Source organism: Hypomesus nipponensis, chromosome 3, assembly GCF_054491055.1.
Source record: "Hypomesus nipponensis isolate SF chromosome 3, ASM5449105v1, whole genome shotgun sequence".
Classification (NCBI taxonomy): Eukaryota; Metazoa; Chordata; class Actinopteri; order Osmeriformes; family Osmeridae; genus Hypomesus; species Hypomesus nipponensis.
The window spans coordinates 18,249,187-18,265,974 of record NC_140363.1 but is presented as its reverse complement, the minus strand read 5'-3'; the positions used below and the strand labels follow the sequence as shown (position 1 = coordinate 18,265,974).

General features: G+C 50.9%; 1 protein-coding gene across 3 annotated transcripts; it reads left to right on the top strand.

The window, feature by feature from the left end:
- The first annotated feature begins 122 nt into the window (after positions 1-122).
- atg2b (autophagy related 2B) lies at positions 123-16,682 on the top strand. 3 transcript variants are annotated; one of them, XM_084681464.1, is made up of 44 exons: positions 123-274; positions 922-1,001; positions 1,136-1,306; positions 1,404-1,566; positions 1,701-1,853; positions 1,944-2,046; positions 2,129-2,291; positions 2,392-2,571; positions 2,677-2,773; positions 2,880-3,044; positions 3,167-3,318; positions 3,397-3,490; positions 3,757-4,000; positions 4,256-4,418; positions 4,546-4,638; positions 4,798-4,986; positions 5,078-5,351; positions 5,460-5,571; positions 5,960-6,164; positions 6,514-6,656; positions 6,737-6,894; positions 7,171-7,346; positions 7,537-7,687; positions 7,809-8,008; positions 8,117-8,197; positions 8,349-8,455; positions 8,604-8,696; positions 9,089-9,159; positions 9,290-9,366; positions 9,459-9,629; positions 9,961-10,093; positions 10,418-10,617; positions 10,939-11,168; positions 11,951-12,068; positions 12,229-12,423; positions 12,535-12,636; positions 12,749-12,827; positions 13,052-13,319; positions 13,616-13,685; positions 13,855-13,937; positions 14,085-14,206; positions 14,751-14,905; positions 15,031-15,180; positions 15,268-16,682. In XM_084681464.1, the coding sequence occupies exons 3-44, from the start codon at positions 1,145-1,147 to the stop codon at positions 15,496-15,498; spliced, it is 6,276 nt and encodes a 2,091-aa protein (XP_084537590.1). In that variant the 5' UTR covers positions 123-274; positions 922-1,001; positions 1,136-1,144; the 3' UTR covers positions 15,499-16,682. The 3 variants fall into 3 exon arrangements, with proteins under 3 accessions (XP_084537590.1, XP_084537591.1, XP_084537589.1); XM_084681465.1 differs by having other exon boundaries at positions 922-1,306; positions 13,109-13,319; XM_084681463.1 differs by having other exon boundaries at positions 922-1,306.
- Positions 16,683-16,788: the final 106 nt, after the last annotated feature.

Genomic DNA, 16,788 nt, shown 5'->3' with positions numbered 1-16,788 from the left:
GACAAGCAAACAAGGGGAAAGAAGGAACGCATATGGAAACGCTTAGATGCCCAATGAACATTTTCTGTCTATTTGCGCAGAAATGGGTGTGGTTTAAGAAGTACGCCGACAGTACGCACAGCCGAACGTGGTGCGGAGTCATGAGAGTGTTTGTAAACAATTTAAGAGATGAGATGTTAAGTAATCCTTAGTCTACGACCAGAACGAATACGGTTATTACATTATTTTTAAGACGCCGTCTTATCTTGTCATTTGAGCTGCATTCAGTAGAAAGGTAAACACATGTAATCGATAGGAGCCCGAAATGTATGTATTGAGATTTATTATAGCCTAGCTAGCTAACGCGTTAGCTAACACGCTAGCTGACACGCTAGCTAGTTAGAAACGGTAGCTACTGTAGCCAATGTTAGCACAACAAGCGATGATAAGGAGGGATTTAATATTCCATGTTGCCATGGACAGTCTTGTCATGTCCCGTTTGAACCTGAATCGAACACCCATCTTAGTAGTAGGTTCAAGCCACTGATCGAAAAACAAAGTGGCAGGTAATGATGGTTAGATAATCAGCTAAAATGTGTAAATATGTTCAGAAAGGTGCTTAGCTAGCTAGGCTAGCTATCGACACCGGCTGTTGTCTTGATGACGAAATGAGTCGAGCGACTGCTGTCCAGCTAAATGATTACCTGTCTGATTACCTTTATGTTAGCTGACAGTATATCTTATTTACTGTTATCGTACGTGTGTGTAGCAAGTATAGCTGGCTTTAGTCTGTATCTGTAAATAAACAATTATACACTCAGCAATGAGTGAGCTCAGCAAGCTATTGCCTCATCGTGATTTAACTAATTGCCTTTTTCTTGGCGTTACACTCCACTTGAAATGTGTCCATAATGTGTTTCGTGTCTCTGTTCTGCTTTGTAGGCACAGCAAACTGGAGTCGGTAAAACTTCTTCACATTGCACAAGAATTCAGTAGATCTGAATTACGTCTCCCCCTTGGATGTGAGGGATGTTTAAGCTCACTTTTTCCTGAACTTTTTAAATCGATAGGATGACAGAACCGATACCGTCTTAATTAGACACTCTATAAAACATCTGCACAGAATACATCATTCAATACATACTGTCATCTTCAGCGTTTCAAAATGCCCTGGCCATTCTCGGAGTCCATAAAAAAGCGGGCATGCAGATATCTTCTGCACCGGTACTTGGGAAATTTCCTCCAGGAGAAGCTTAGCCTTGACCAGCTGAGTTTAGACCTTTACCAAGGCACTGGATCACTAGCGCAAGTGCCATTGGACAAATGGGTGAGTTTCCATCTTTATTGTGCAGCATACGGTGCCACTGTTAAGTATTATCAGTCCTGGGTGCTGAAAATACACGGCCGTATTTCTTCCCTTTCAGTCACTGAATGAGATCCTGGAATCAGTGGATGCCCCTTTCGAAGTCATCGAGGGCTTCATCCAGACCATCTCTCTCACTGTTCCATGGGCCGCCCTGCTTCAGGAGAACTGTGCCCTGGAGGTCAAAGGCTTAGAGATGGTGTTCAGACCGCGGCCTCGTGTGGGTGAGGATTAGAGACACGCCATTGTCCGTCCTCATCAGAGATAACTTTGACAGATTCATAAATAAAAAATAAATAAAAAAAGCTAGTCCTGTAGCTAGAATTGTTTGTAGTATGTTTACCTTCTTCTTTCTCAGCTTCAGGTATGGAGCCTATGTGCTGGTCCAGCTTCATGACAAGCAGCATGCAGCTAGCCAAGGACTGTCTGAGCCAGCGCCTGACTGATGATCTGGGGGAGAGCTTCCAGCCACTTGAGGGCTTGGAAAAGTTTGCAGAAACAATTGAAACGGGTACATTATTAAAATATAAAACATGACTTTTTTAGTTCTTTGATTTGATACAGCTGTATGAGCAGTTTCTGTTCTGTTTCTGTGTTCAAGTTCTTCGCAGAGTCAAAGTTACGTTTGTGGACACAGTTCTCAGAATCGAACACGTTCCAGAGAATTCAAAAACAGGAATTGCTATAGAGATCCGAATAAACAAGTAAGTGATACGGTATTTTTAAGTTAGTGTTTAGCAGTTACGTCAACGTCCCATGAACAACATCTTCTGCTGTCGTGTTCAGGATTGTTTATTGTGACGAGACCGACGAGGAGAGTCCCAGTGTCAACGTGCACCAGCCCACCACGTTTGCCCATAAGAACCTGCAGATGGAGGGAGTCAAGATCTTCTGGGACGAGTTCTCTGAAACGGCCAGAGCTGGTTTCAAGTCTTCACCTACCCCAGCCGTGAGTTTCCAGTGGCTTTCTGTGCACCGTGTAGGTAAGCCACGGAGAGCAGGGGGTTCACTCTCACTAATCCCCCTCCTCTTGATGTTCCCGCTTCCAGGAGACTGAGGCCAAGCTCTCCCCCAGTTGGAACCCCCGCATCATCTGTGAACCACATCCCCAGTTCACTGAGCCCATGTCCTCCGCTATGCCCTCTGAACCCATGCAGATTGGCAGTTTGACTGGCAAAATTGAGCTGTCTCTCACACTGAAACAGAACCAGACCATGCCTGGAGCAAAGGTTAGCATTACTGTAACTGTCTTGTGTATTTATTTTCTTTCTAAACATCATAGTTATTTCCCAGACATGCTCAGATGCTATATTTCCATGTTCCGTCTGTTTCAGCTAGATGTTGTTGGACAAATTGACACCGTTGTCATGCTGCTATCCCCACGGCAAGTTCATCTCCTTCTGGACATGTTTGGGGTGTTCTCAAGTCCAGGTGGGTTAGGGTTAGGTCTTCTGACATCTGCATTCACTGAAGAACTCTATGTCCCAAAGAGAAAACGTGTTTTTTTTACGACTACCTGTTTGTGTTGCTCGTAAAGGCGGACAGGAGTGGACAAAGGACAGGAAGAACCGTCCCATGCAGCAGGAAGATGAGTATCGTCTCCACATGGAGCTAAACCGATGCCTAAAAAAAGACTGCCCATTGATCGGAACAGAACCGGACTTCTTTGAAAGCCAGACCGCTAGAACTGTGTCTAGTCGAGGTGGGGATGAGCAAATCTTACACAGATCTATCTAACGCGGTTATTGTTGAGACAGTTCTTAAGCATGCTGAGACATTGTGTGTTGTGGTTTCCTCCTTCCCTGATCCTGGGCGTTGGAGCAGAGGATGTGTTCTTCTCCATGGCCGACATGGAGATGTCCCACAGCCTGTCGTCGCTCCCCCCTCTGGGTGAACCCCCCACTGTGGATCTTGACCTGTCACTCAACAGCAACTACTCAGCTTCTCCAGGGGAGTCTCCTTCTGGGAACGTCACAGTGAGTCTGAGCTGCACTCACAGGGGCTGTCCTGGGTTTGGAAGGCTCACGTTCACGGTGCTTTCTCTGTTTTTCCAGACTCTCTGGGATGAGTACCTGGACGTGCCCCGTCAGAGAGAGAAGCCCACTCAGGAGACCCCCTTCCTGCCTCACAAGCTGCTGAGACAGACCTGTAAGAATCAATACCAGTGTTACTAACGACCACCACAGCAGTGAGACAGTCACACCCTAAGTTCCCTGAGTTGTCTGTTTTCAAATCAGCATTCCAAATCAACATTTATTTGTATAGCTCTTTTTTACAAGCAATGTCACAGAGGGATTCACATACACCCACAGAACTGCCCCTCAGCCAACCTAAACCCTCCAGGAACACAAGGAAATACTCCTGGGAAAACTCACTGAGGAAGGTTTTCACCTCAGAGCTTTGTTGTGTTACAGCCCATTCCTCCAAAACACACGGTGATGAGTCCAGGCCAGAGCTGGTGTTGAGGCTGTCTCTGGGTAGCCTGGCTGTGTCGGTCCTCCACATCGACCCCCTGCCTCCGCCCAACGCCGCTCCCAGCCCACTGGCTCCCATGGCTGCTGGCTTCTTCCGCTCGGTCGGCCCGGACCACCTCCCCCCTGCCTCGTTCATTCAGTCCCGGGCCGTGTTCGACATGGCCTGCCCCCACGACCATCTCAGGTGACAATGTCAACTTTGTGTCACTCATATTGACCTTTTAATCCCTCAGTCAGGGACGGAGGTTTGTTTTCAAATGGGACAGCATTTTTGTTGTTGTAATAACTGGGGATGTTGAATATTATTTACCCAAATAAAAAGTGTGTGTGTGTGGGGGGGGGGTTGGGCAGATTGATGTGTATGGGACATGAAACATTTGCTCCTGCCCTCAGCACATCCTTTAGTGGAACTTAATAAACAACTGAAACATTTCTGCAGGTTTGTGGGCCAGGGTCTGAAGGTGAGCTATGAGCACTGCCAGGGCTCCAGCCTGCGTACCTTCAGCACCGACGTTTCCCTGGGCCAGATGGAGCTGCTGGAGTGTCTGTTTCCCTCTGAGAACCCCAGCTCAGCCTCCCAGAGGAGGGCTCAGTACACTGAGGTGAGCCACTCCTCAACCACACCACCACTCGTGTCTCTACTGCTCTCGGGACCTCACGCTACGTTTGCATGCACCTGCTGAAATGCCTTGTCAAGGTGTGTCTCACTGGTGCGTCTTGTCACCTCAGTTGTTGACATTCGACACCACCAGCAGCGCTGCCTCGTCACCTGCCACCTGCCTGCATCTGCTCTACAAACTTGCTGAGCGCAGGGGGCCTCAGGTAAACACTCATACAGCCAATTTCCCAGACAAGGGTCAAGCCTAGTCTGAGTAGAAAAACGTAATGAATATAAGACACTTTAAAGTCTAGAACAAGCCATGGATTAGGCCTAGGGGACCTGCTTGTTTTCACGGGTCCTCTCCTGCCTGGGGTGTCCAGGGCGGTCAGGTGCGTCTGAGCAGCATGCCCAGGAAGGCAGAGATTCAGGTAGAGCTTGGACAGGTGCGCTCGGAGCTGGACATCAGCATCGTCGACCGCCTCAACTCCCTGCTACAGCCGCAAAAACTGGTCACCACGGAGATGATGTCCTCACACATGTATACGTCCTACAACAAACACGTCAGCTTGGTAAAGACCTTATCCTCTCTCTCTGCTCTTAATACCGGGGGAGGAAGAAAACCAACATACTCTTGAATGCCTTTCTTTGTTTATCCCACAGCACAAAGCCTTTGCGGAGGTCTTCCTTGATGACAGCCGCACCCCAGCCAATTGCCACGTGTCACTGACGGTCAACGCTCCTGTCCTGAGCCTGGTGGTTCGATTCCCAATCCCGGACCTGCGGTCCGACCAGGAGAGAGGCCCGTGGTTCAAGAAGTCGCTTCAGAAGGAGGTGCTGTACCTGGAGCTGGAGGATCTGGAGGTGAAGACTGAGTTTACAGGAGGCAGCTGTCCAGAGCAGTCCAAGATGGAGCTCACCTTCAGAGAACTAGTTGGTATGTCTCACTGACTGTGGACAACTGATGTTTAGGGATTCTCTCCAGTCAGGAAATAGACACGAAAATCTTAAAACCCAAAATGTCAACCTATTTCCTCACCCTCAGGGAAGTTCCAGGAGGAGCCAGAGCTTCCAGCAGCCATGTTCCTCAAAGTGTCCCACTCCATGGATGGAGATATGACCACGTCCTCTGACAGTGGCAAGTTTGACTGGCCCAGGTAACCACACGGCATCAAGCTGAAGACCCTTAGTTGGTTGTTTGAATATAACCCGTTTATGAAAGATTCTTAAAAGAACCCCAGTTGAAATGGTTCCTTGTGGAAGTAAAAAGGTTCTCCTATGGCAGCGATTCCCAAACTGTGGGCTGAACCAAAGAAAATAATGGAAATATTTATACTGTTGGTAAATAATGCAAGTGGGCCGTGAAGTGGAAAAGGTTGGGAATGGCTGTCCTTAGATCTAATTGGAACCTTTATTTTTTTAAAGCGTAGACCACCACAAGTCCCAACCCTCTCTCACTCCTCTGAAAACCCCTGTAGTGGAAACGCCCACCTGTGATGGTGGCTGACTGACCGACCTGCTCCGACGCTCTCCTTCCTCCTGCAGGGTGGTGCTGAAGGTGAACCCCCCCGCGGTGCACTCCATCCTGGAGAGAGGCACCGCCGAGGAGGACGAGGGGGCAGAGGACAACTCCCCGGAGGAGGAAGAGGAGGAGGAGGGGGCCGCCCACTCCCTGAAGGACGTCTGCGACTTTGGGAAGCCCGAACCGTCGCCTTTCTCCTCGCGAAGGGTCATGTACGAGAACGAAGAGGTAGGGTTCAGATGGCTGAGCGGTTAGGGAATCGGGATATTAATCAGAAGGTTGCCGGTTCAATTCCTGGCTGTGCCAAATTATGTTGTGTCCTTGGGCAAGGTTCTTCACCCTATTTGCCTCGGGGAAATGTCCCTGTACTTACTGCAAGTTGCTCTGGATAAGAGTGTCTGCTAAATGACTACATGTAAATATAAGGGTCCAGGTTTATGAACACAACCCTCCAGGCCAGGTGCAGGGCTGCCATGTCCATGTTTACAACCTGAAACAACATTCAACTCAACCAGGTCCTAGATTTAGTAAATATGTGAGGCTGAAGGAGACGATGGTTTATCCCCTCTCTCCACAGATGGTGATACCTGGCGATGTGGCTGAGATGACAGAGTTCCAGGAGAAAACCATGGGGAACTCACGGTTCATCCTGGAGCTCTGCTTTCCCAACGTCCAGCTGTCGTTACACAGTAAGGCCTTCTACGAGAAGCTACACAACAGGTAGGCCTCACAGCGTCCGGTCCCCTTAGCATGTCCGCCTGCTTCTTAGTGTTGATGACACTGACCCTGACGTCTCCCAGGATAAACAACGACCTGTTGCTATGGGAGCCAACGGCGCCGTCGCCCGTGGAGACGGTGGAGAACATGCCATACGGAGGGGGTCTGTCGGTGGCCAGCCAGCTCATCAACACATACACCAAGGACAGCTTCAGCCCCTTCCGCTCCACCGGACCTGAGGGTGAGAGACACAGGGGAGAGAAAGTACCACGTAGGCTGAGGCCTCATCTCAGCGGCCTGGGTTCGAGTCCGGCCTGGGCCTCTCTCTCTCTCTCTCTCTCTACAGTCACACATCACTGAAACTGTCCAATCAAGTATTTTATGCTACATATATTAAATACATGAACTGTTGGATGTGGTCTTGATGGAGCTGTAAGTAAAGACAGCTTCCAGGTCCCATCACTCGTATGTTCAGAGCGTCATGGTGGTGTCCTGTGTCTCTGTCCTGTGTGTGTAGAGGAGGACAGCGGCTCCGATGAGGACACCATGCAGTACTACTCCCCAGCCTCTGACCTGGGCCTCAGGTCTCGGCGGAGGAAGAAGCCCAAGACCCACAACAAGAGCTCCCAGAGCCTGTTCTCTGTCATCCTCACAGTCAACCACGGCCTGGTGGCCCTCCAGACCGCTGCCAAGGTACGCAACCAGGACGGAGAGAGGGTCAGGCTGCTGTCACTAAGACCTCAGGGACAGAGAGAGGGTCAGGCTGCTGTCACTAAGACCTCAGGGACAGAGAGAGGGTCAGGCCGCTGTCACTCGGACCTCAGGGTTATGTTTATAGAGCTAACTCCAGCTCTGCTCAGTCGATGTCGTCTTTTCCCTCCAGAAGGAGGATAAGACAGTGCTGGAGAACACACACGGTGAGTTCTGGTTGGAGCTGAAGAACGGAGTTCTCTTCAGCGTCACCCAGTACGAGGGCTACAAAGATCAACACTACATCTGCTTCCACACCAGTAACATCTGCCTGTACCACCAAGGTGAGACGGAGGAGCAAGATCATCTACTTGACTTTATGTATTTCCAGTCAGTAATGCTACTGTATCTATGACATCCTAAAAACTCTTATTCCTGTGGCCTAACTTCTCTCTGTCTTCCTAGGACTGGTAGATGGGGACACCCCTGTAGCCGACATCAAGCTACCTTGCAGGACGCGTCCCCATTGGCTGGAGCCAGCCATTTACCCCTCTGAGACTGTTCCTGATAGGACGTCCCCCTCGGAGGGGATTGGCCTGGAGGCCCACAGCATGTTGTCTGTCGCTGTCAAGATCTCCTCTCAGAACATGGACCGTAACGTCAAGGTACAGCCTGGCCCGCGGCCCCTCTCCCTGACGCCCCATCCTGGGTCATGAGTGGTGTCAGCTGTGTCAGTGGAGCCGTCACGTATCAGTGCTCTGTGTGTCTCACAGGAGTTCCTGATCGCTGTGGGTGTGAGAGGAGCCACGCTCCAGCACCGTATGGTCCACCCCAGCCTGGGCTGGTACGACCAGGTAACCTGCACCTGGCCAGCCACCCCCAGGCCCACACACACACACCCCCACACACACACACACACCCACACACACAGGCCCTGCACCTCCACTCTGCCGCTAACCCCCTCTGTCCTGACTTCCTGTTGGTTCTCCCTGACGTGTGGAACAGATAGTGGACTTCCTGAACGTGTCTGACGAGCCTGTGTTGGGGTACACGCCCCCTTCCTCCGTCACGACTCTTCACCTGCATCTGTGGAGCTGCTCTCTGGACTACAGGTGCTGTGGGCCGCGACAAGAACCATGTCACAATGGATCGCTTTTATCCAAAGTGATGTATAGTACAGGGAGAATTTGAACCTGCAACCTCATGATCTGCAGTGAAATGCTCTAACCGCTAAGCTTGTTTGTGTTTCTGCGTCCTCAGGCCGCTGTACCTGCCCCTGAGGTCTCTGCTGCTGGTGGAGACGTTCAGCATCTCCAGCAGCGTATCTCTAGACCGCTCATCCTCCACGCTCCGGTACGGCGCCCGCTCAGGTCACCCCCTGCCCAGGTCACCCCCTGCCCAGGTCACCCCCTGCCCAGGTCACCCCCTGCCCAGGTCACCCCCTGCCCAGGTCACCCCCTGCCCAGGTCACCCCCTGCCCAGGTCACCCCCCTGCCCAGGTCACCCCCTGCCCAGGTCACCCCCCTGCCCAGGTCACCCCCCTGCCCAGGTCACCCCCTGCCCAGGTCACCCCCCTGCCCAGGTCACCCCCCTGCCCAGGTCACCCCCCCCCCCCCCCCCGGTCACCCCCCGCCCAGGTCACCCCCCCGGTCACTGCCCCTGGTCACCCCCCTGGTCACAACGCCGGCAGGAGACGCCCTCACACACGTCTGCTAACCCTGATAACCCTGCTTCCTTTGTTCCAGGATCATTCTGGACGAAGCTGCGTTGTTCCTGTCTGAAAAGTGTAACGCTGTTTCTGTGAACCTGGCGAGAGGTGAGCTGGGCCTCCCTGTGTAACATTTGAATATGGTTGAATATGTTTGAATGTGATTGACAATAGCCATTCTTGTTAAGTAAATATATGTGTCATAACCTCTGAGTGGCGACTTTGCGTCATCCCACAGACTATGTTCAGGTTGTAGACATGGGCACTCTGGAGCTGAGGATAACTGCTGTCAAACCAGGCCTGAACGGAGAGCTGGTAAGAGTTGAAAACTTCAGCCCATGAATGAGAAACACGCTGTAACTGTGGGGCACACTGGTTCAAATCCCCCCCGTCTGGTGTTTGCACAGACGGAGCCGAGGTTTGAGCTGCGCTGCTCCAGTGATGTCATCCACATCAGGACGTGTTCCGACTCCTGTGCGGCCCTCATGAACCTCATCCAGTACGTGGCCAGCTACGGAGACCTGCTGCCCCCTGCAGGAGTGGAGGTCAGGTGCAGCGGCTCCAAATACAGAACCAAGGTCAGCCCCTAAACCGATCTGAGGTCTGTGTTACCCACACAGCCCTCATCCCATCAACAATGGAGTTTGGGGGCTCTGGTAGCTCACTGGGTTAGAGTGCGGAACCGTCAGGCTAACGCCCAACACAGGAGCTCGGGTTCCAATCCGATTAAGGCCTAATTCTTCACATCTCCCCGTCTCTCTCCCTCCTCCTGTCTCTCTCCCTCCTCCTGTCTCTCTCCCTCTGTCCTGTCAATAATAAAAAGAAAAAGGCCCAGAATAAGGTTGTGTGGACACTCCCTTCAGATCTCCCTGTTGTGATGGAAGTGTGTGTGTGTGTGTGTGTGTTCAGCCAGAGGCCCCCAGCCGGCCCCCCTCCCAGGCCCCCCTGCTGCCCGAGGCGGAGCAGCAGTTGCTGCAGGATCTGATGAGTGACGCCATGGAGGACACAGATGGCCAGCACGCCCTGGGCCTGCAGCACAACGGTGGGCCTGCACTCAGACAGCCTCAGCATGACCAGTTAGACACAGTACACACACACAGTACACACACACACAGTACACACACTTCAACGTCTTCAACGTCAGTTTTACAGCCAATACATTTTTCAACGTGAATCAAGAAAGGTTCTAGAACTAATGAAAGGGAAAGACTAAACACAATTTTTCTCAACGTTGCACTTTAATACTACCTCAGAAATACAGAGGGAAAAGTAAGACAATATTCATATCAAATAAATGTTAGGTTCCTAACACATTTTCATAGTACACATCGTAGTTCTAATTACAGTTCTTTTCCCTCCATTGTAGGACTTCACAAGGCTCTGAATGTGGACCTGGACCCCCCCCGCTCTGACCTCTTCCTGTTCCCGGACGAGAGCGGGAACCTGCCGCAGGAGTCCAGCCCCACCTACCCCACGCTTCACTCCCCCCTCATCACCCCCATCCCCAACCTCACCCAGGAGGCCGATGACTTCTGCATCCTGGAGACTCCCAGCTCCAGAGCCGAGGTTAGAGCTCGTATCAACGTAGCCAATGTGCCAAGAATGTCCCAAGAATTCCCTTGTCTTCACATGACCGTGTGTTGTTTACATGACAGTGAATCTCTTGGACTGCTACACAGGGTCTTCCTACTGTCATGTATAATGTATCATTTAGACAAGGCTTTTGTCCAAAGCCGTGTACAGCATAAGGGAGGAATTCGAACTGGGACCTCCAAATCTGCAGTCAAATCCTCTAACCACAGAGTGACATTCTCCCCAGCCTGAACAGCCTGTTGTTTCAGTCAAGGTTCACTGTCCTGGTTCATGTGTCTATGTTGCGTGCCTCAGGACAAGGACCAGGAGCCGGTGGTTCACAAGCTGACCAGCGACACCATAGAGGTCAGAGACGACCACTTCAGCCAGCCCCTGAGCAGCAGTGGCTCCAGCAGGGGCGCCCTGACCTCCCCCATCCCCGAGGTGCGCTACCTCATCAGGGAGATCTCTGTGGTCTGGCACCTGTACGGAGGGAAGGACTTTGGAGCCTCGCCGCACGCCTCCTCTCCAGCCAGAAGCAGGGGGTGAGTGTGGGGGGGGGAGTCTGTCTGTCTGTGGAGGGGGGGGGAGTCTGTCTGTGGAGGGGGGGGGAGTCTGTCTGTCTGTGGAGGGGGGGGGAGTCTGTCTGTGGAGGGGGGGGGAGTCTGTCTGTCTGTGGAGGGGGGGGGAGTCTGTCTGTGGAGGGGGGGGGAGTCTGTCTGTGGAGGGGGGGGGAGTCTGTCTGTGGAGGGGGGGGAGTCTGTCTGTGGATGGGGGGGGGAGTCTGTCGGTCTGTGGAGGGGGGGGGGAGTCTGTCTGTGGAGGGGGGGGGGAGTCTGTCTGTGGAGGGGGGGGGGGAGTCTGTCTGTGGAGGGGGGGGGGAGTCTGTCTGTCTGTGGAGGGGGGGGGAGTCTGTCTGTGGAGGGGGGGGGAGTCTGTCTGTGGAGGGGGGGGAGTCTGTCTGTGGATGGGGGGGGGAGTCTGTCGGTCTGTGGAGGGGGGGGGGAGTCTGTCTGTGGAGGGGGGGTGAGTCTGTCTGTCTGTGGAGGGGGGGTGAGTCTGTCTGTCTGTGGAGGGGGGGTGAGTCTGTCTGTCTGTGGAGGGGGGGTGAGTCTGTCTGTCTGTGGAGGGGGGGGAGTCAGTCGGTCTGTGGAGGGGGGGGGAGTCTGTGGGGGGGGGTGAGTGTGTGTGTGTGGGGGGGGGGGGGGGTTGAGTGTGTGGTGGGGGGGGGGGGGGGGGGGTTGAGTGTGTGGTGGGGGGGGGGGTGAGTCTGTCTACATGGCTCTGGTTGAACCTGTGCTGATCTGTGGTCCTCTGGTTGTTGAAGGTGCACGCCTCACAGCTCCCCGTCCCAGACCCCGGTGAGGCAGGGCCGGGCTGGGGGACGCCCCGGGGGAGGGCGGGGCAGGAACCCGGATGTCCTGATGGAGATCCAGCTCAGCAAGGCAAGAGACCAAACCAACACCGACAGTTGTGATGGTTTTGTGTGATGAGCGTGGCCTTTCCAAACCCAACAGCCGACAGTAGAATGTTTGTTGGACGTTGTTGGGGCAGTGTGAGTTGGCCTATCAGAGATCTAACAGGTGTTCTTGGTGGTGTCCTCAGGTGAGGTTCCAACACGAGGTGTACCCTCAGATGACCCAGGTGGCTTGTGGGTCGGCGATGGACCAGCCCGTGTCTCGGCAGGTGTTCATCGTCCAGGACCTGGAGATCCGAGATCGCCTGGCCAGCTCCCAGATGAACAAGTTCCTGTACCTGTACACCAGCAAGGAGATGCCCCGCAAGGCCCACTCCAACATGGTGAGCAGCACCAGCAGAGCCTGGACGAACAGGCCATGGCCTGGTTAAAACGCGGTGGGTGGGAGTGGGAGAGGCAGGTTGGGGCTGAGTGTGAGCTTGCTTCCCTTGCAGCTGACAGTAAGAGCCCTGCACATCTGTCCTGAGGTGGGCCCCGCGCCGCACGAGTGCTGCCTACGGATCTCTCTGATGCCCCTCCGCCTCAACATTGATCAGGTGAGCGAGGGAGAGAGAAAAACCAGACAGGGTTTAATCCCATCGGTGACAATGAGTGCCTCTTGAGTAAGACCCGATCACATGACAGTGGTCCACCTCTGCGTTCTCGTAGGATGCCTTGTTCTTCCTGAAGGACTTCTTCTCCAGCCTCGCTGCTGAGGTGGAGCTGTTCTCTCCCCCGGACCAGGAAGGTAAGTCTGAGGCCAGCTCACCTGATGAGTGCTCGTACCATGTAGGCTGGTTCGAATCTGGCCCTGTCCCTTTGCTGCATGTCTTCCCCTCTCTCTTTCCTGTCACACTTCACCTAAAAACTATAAAGTCTATGAAGCATGGAAAATGCCAAAAAATTCCTACAACAAAATAAGGTAAGGCTGCTTTGCTTCAGCCTGTAACACCAAGTGTACTTGATGTGAAGGTCGTGGCTGCACCGTTACCCGTACTGACGAGTGGAAGCGTCCGTGTTGTTCCGCAGCCCTGTATGTGTCCATGAAGAAGCCTCCTGCTCCAGAGGTGTCCTGCAGCTTCTCCAAGCACGGAGGGACCAGCCAGGAACCGGCACCCATCATCTCTGTTCCCACCCAGAGCCGAGCCAGTCAGAACGGGCTGTCCGCCTCGGGCAGCGAGGACCCTGGAGACGCTGATGCTGCCACTGCCTCGTTCACAGACCAACCAATCTTCTTCAGGTTTTCTTTTCTTTTTTTTTTTTTTCTCTCGAAATGTTTTTCACACAAATAATGAAGGGAGAGGAGGACAGAGAAGCATAAAACAGAGGATAGCAGAGTACAGTAGAGGATAGAGTCCTCACCAAGTACTCATCAATGAGTACACTCTAAAAAATGTTTTTCAACCTTTCTAAACTTTTGTCACACTCAACACAGTTTCACAAAAAATCTTTATTGAAAGATATTTTAAAAACGTATTTAGAAAAGTATTTGTACTTGAACAGTTGATCAACAAAGATGTCTTATTTCTATCACAGAGAGTTCAGGTTTACGTCTGAAGTACCGATACGCCTGGACTATCATGGGAAACATGTTTCAATGGAGCAGGTATGTTGAATTAGAGCACTTTGTAAAACATTGTATATAAACGCGTACAGGATGTGTAGATAATTGTTGTAATTGGTCCAGTACATCAACAAACACTGAATGGATAAGGAGTATATCGTTTCCAGAGAGCCGTAGGTTTGACTTGTCTTCCACTGCTTCTGTGTTTCAGGGAACATTTGCAGGGATTGTAATCGGACTGACACAGCTAAACTGCTCCGAGCTGAAACTAAGGCGATTGTGTTATAGGCAAGGGTATGTTTAACCTGCGCTGCAATCCTCATAAACTGGAAGGCTTTTCTTTATTTCTAAACTATTGGACTGGTTTCCTTATAATTATAAACAAAACAATCTAATTAAGAAACTGCATCAGTGCTGATTGTCTACTTGGTTTTCTTGCAGGCTGCTAGGTGTGGACAAGCTCTTTTCCTTTGCTATAAACGAGTGGCTCAATGACATCAGGAAGAACCAGCTGCCAGGACTGTTGAGTGGCGTGGGCCCCATCCACTCGCTGGTCCAGCTGGGTGAGTGGGCGGGGCATGCAGGCAGATCCACTGGTTCAGGGGTACAGACCTATGTTCTCACAGACGTTTTGGAAAGCACATTTTCACGGGGGATTGGTCACAGAAATGATCAAATGCTCCTTTGTAAGGAGATTTGAGAAAAGCTTGTTAGTACCTCACAGTAGTGACAGAGGGCATTATGATTTAGGCCACTCCGATCGCAGTTGAAATAATGTTCTTTTGTTGATGTTTTACTGCTAAACTGGGGTATAAAGCTACTTTGTCTAAAAGGTTTGTTGACAAATGTGATGTACACCAAATGATCATGTGGTTGGTGGATTTACATTGTCATTTAGCAGACGCACTTATCCAGAGCAGCTTACAGTAAGTACAGGGACATTCCCCCCGAGGCAGGTAGGGTGAAGTGCCTTGCACAAGGACACAACGTCATTTGGCACGGCAGGGAATCGATCCGGCAACCTTCTGATTACAAGCCCAACTCCCTCACCGCTCAGCCATCTGAGCTGTGAGGAATTTCCTAATGGTTCTATGTGTTTGTGTTCAGTCCAGGGCTTCAGGGATCTGGTTTGGCTGCCGATAGAGCAGTACCGGAAGGACGGCAGGATCGTCCGAGGGTTCCAGCGTGGAACTGCCTCCTTTGGAACCTCAACCGCAATGGCTGCTCTAGAACTCACCAACCGCATGGTCCGGACCATCCAGGTAGAACCAGCCGCTCCAATCCAGCTTTGCACGTCTACTGTGTGAACACGCATAGCAGTTATGATTATCTACATCCAAGTAGCGAAGATCAACTCAGAGACTGTCTGTGTGTCTCTTTCCTTCAGGCAGCGGCAGAGACGGCCTACGACATGGTGTCCCCAGGACCCGATGAGCGAGAGACGAAGAGGGTGAAGCGTTTTTCTCACTACCGATTGGCTCATCAGCCAGTTGACCTCCGCGAAGGCGTCGCCAAAGCCTACACCGTTGTAAAAGAGGTAATTAAACAGTCTGAAAAAAGAGCCGCACGGATAACAGACACGGTTGCTGGGACGGTGGTAACGTTTGTCTGTGTGCGTCTCCAGGGGATCACGGACACGGCGCTGACCATCTACGACACGGCGACCCGCGAGCATGAGCAGCGGGGGATGACGGGGGCGGTGGGCGGGGTCCTGCGACAGCTCCCCCCCGCCGTGGTCAAGCCCCTCATCATGGCCACTGAGGCCACCTCCAATGTCCTGGGGGGCATGAGGAACCAGATCCACCCGGACGCCAGGCAGGAGGAGTCTCACAAATGGAGGCAAGGGGAGGAGTAATGGGCCCACTGACTAAACTGACTAAACTGACTAAACTGACATCAGAATCAACCGCCATTTTTAAAACAGGCCAACTGACCCTCAGCTTAAGCTTGCCTCCTCAAGCTGCTCCCATGTGCACAATTCTGGAAGGACCTGGTGCTGATTTAATAGTCTGTGCTAGTGTGAATAAAACTAAAGTCATCTCATAGGAAGTAGAATCAGCTGGGTCTCCTTCTCACATACTCATCGCTGTGCCTTCATGGTTCAAATATACAATCACACTACGATTTGTTAGACAAGGGGACTTTGCAGCAAGGGTAATGTATGCAGACAGAGTTTAGGCCACTGTGCCCTGTAGTTCTATAGTAAATCATATTTTTTAAGGGTATGACTGGCCCTTTGAATGTGATAGCAGTCTTTGATAAACGATGAGAAAAAACTACTTTGGTGACTAATGAAGGTGACAAGCGTTTGAAGTACAGATGTTTGCAGAATTTTAAAATGCCTGGTACAACTAGTCTGTTGAAATTGGGTATTATTGTTATCTTTTGTCCAATAATTTCTTAGATAAGCTGTAAACTAATGTAATATCACCTGTATGTTATGTATGTATGTATTTTATTTCTGTGGACACTGTAACCAACAATACTTAATATTTCAGGCAAATTTAATTGTAAACAGTCAGCATTGTAAAATACATTTAAGTGTTACTGTACCAATTTATGACATGGTCACATGTGACTAGTACATAGATAAATAGAACAATTATGTAAAAGATAGGCCTATATAGAATTACTTCACTTTAAAACTCAGAATTGGAAATAGTTCTTGCCAAACGTTTTATGGCACCAATTCCACTTTTATTTTTACAGTTGTTTGTCTACTTTCCTCTCCACATATATATATATTTCAAAACCACACCATTTCTATTTCTACATATGGTGTCACCTAAGTCTTAAAAACCATGTTCATGTTGAACCTTTTTAGTCAACTTGTGTGGTCACGCAATTTCTAAATTCACATCATGTCACGTGTTGAAAAAGGAAGACATTGTTTATAGCTTATGTAACTCATTAGTCATTGTGGAAAAAAAAGAATATCGTTTATTGTACATATGTGTACAGTTAACTTTCGCCATTTGTATTAAAAGCATGACATGTTTATTAAAAGGGAAATAAATATTTAAAGTCCTCAAATGTTAAGAGCTAATCAGTTTAACTACTTCCTGTTCCATGGACTTAAGGAGAAGATGGAAGAACACCTTTTTGTTGTTGTTGTCAGAAGCCAATAAAATAGATAGCATTATGT

Coding starts and splice junctions, on each gene's coding strand:
- atg2b (XM_084681464.1), top strand. CDS start 1,145: ATGCCCTGGCCATTCTCGGAGTCCATAAAAAAGCGGGCATGCAGATAT. Junction 6,165..6,513: donor TCATGTACGAGAACGAAGAG/GTAGGGTTCAGA, acceptor CTCTCTCCACAG/ATGGTGATACCTGGCGATGT. Junction 11,169..11,950: donor TCTCCAGCCAGAAGCAGGGG/GTGAGTGTGGGG, acceptor TGGTTGTTGAAG/GTGCACGCCTCACAGCTCCC.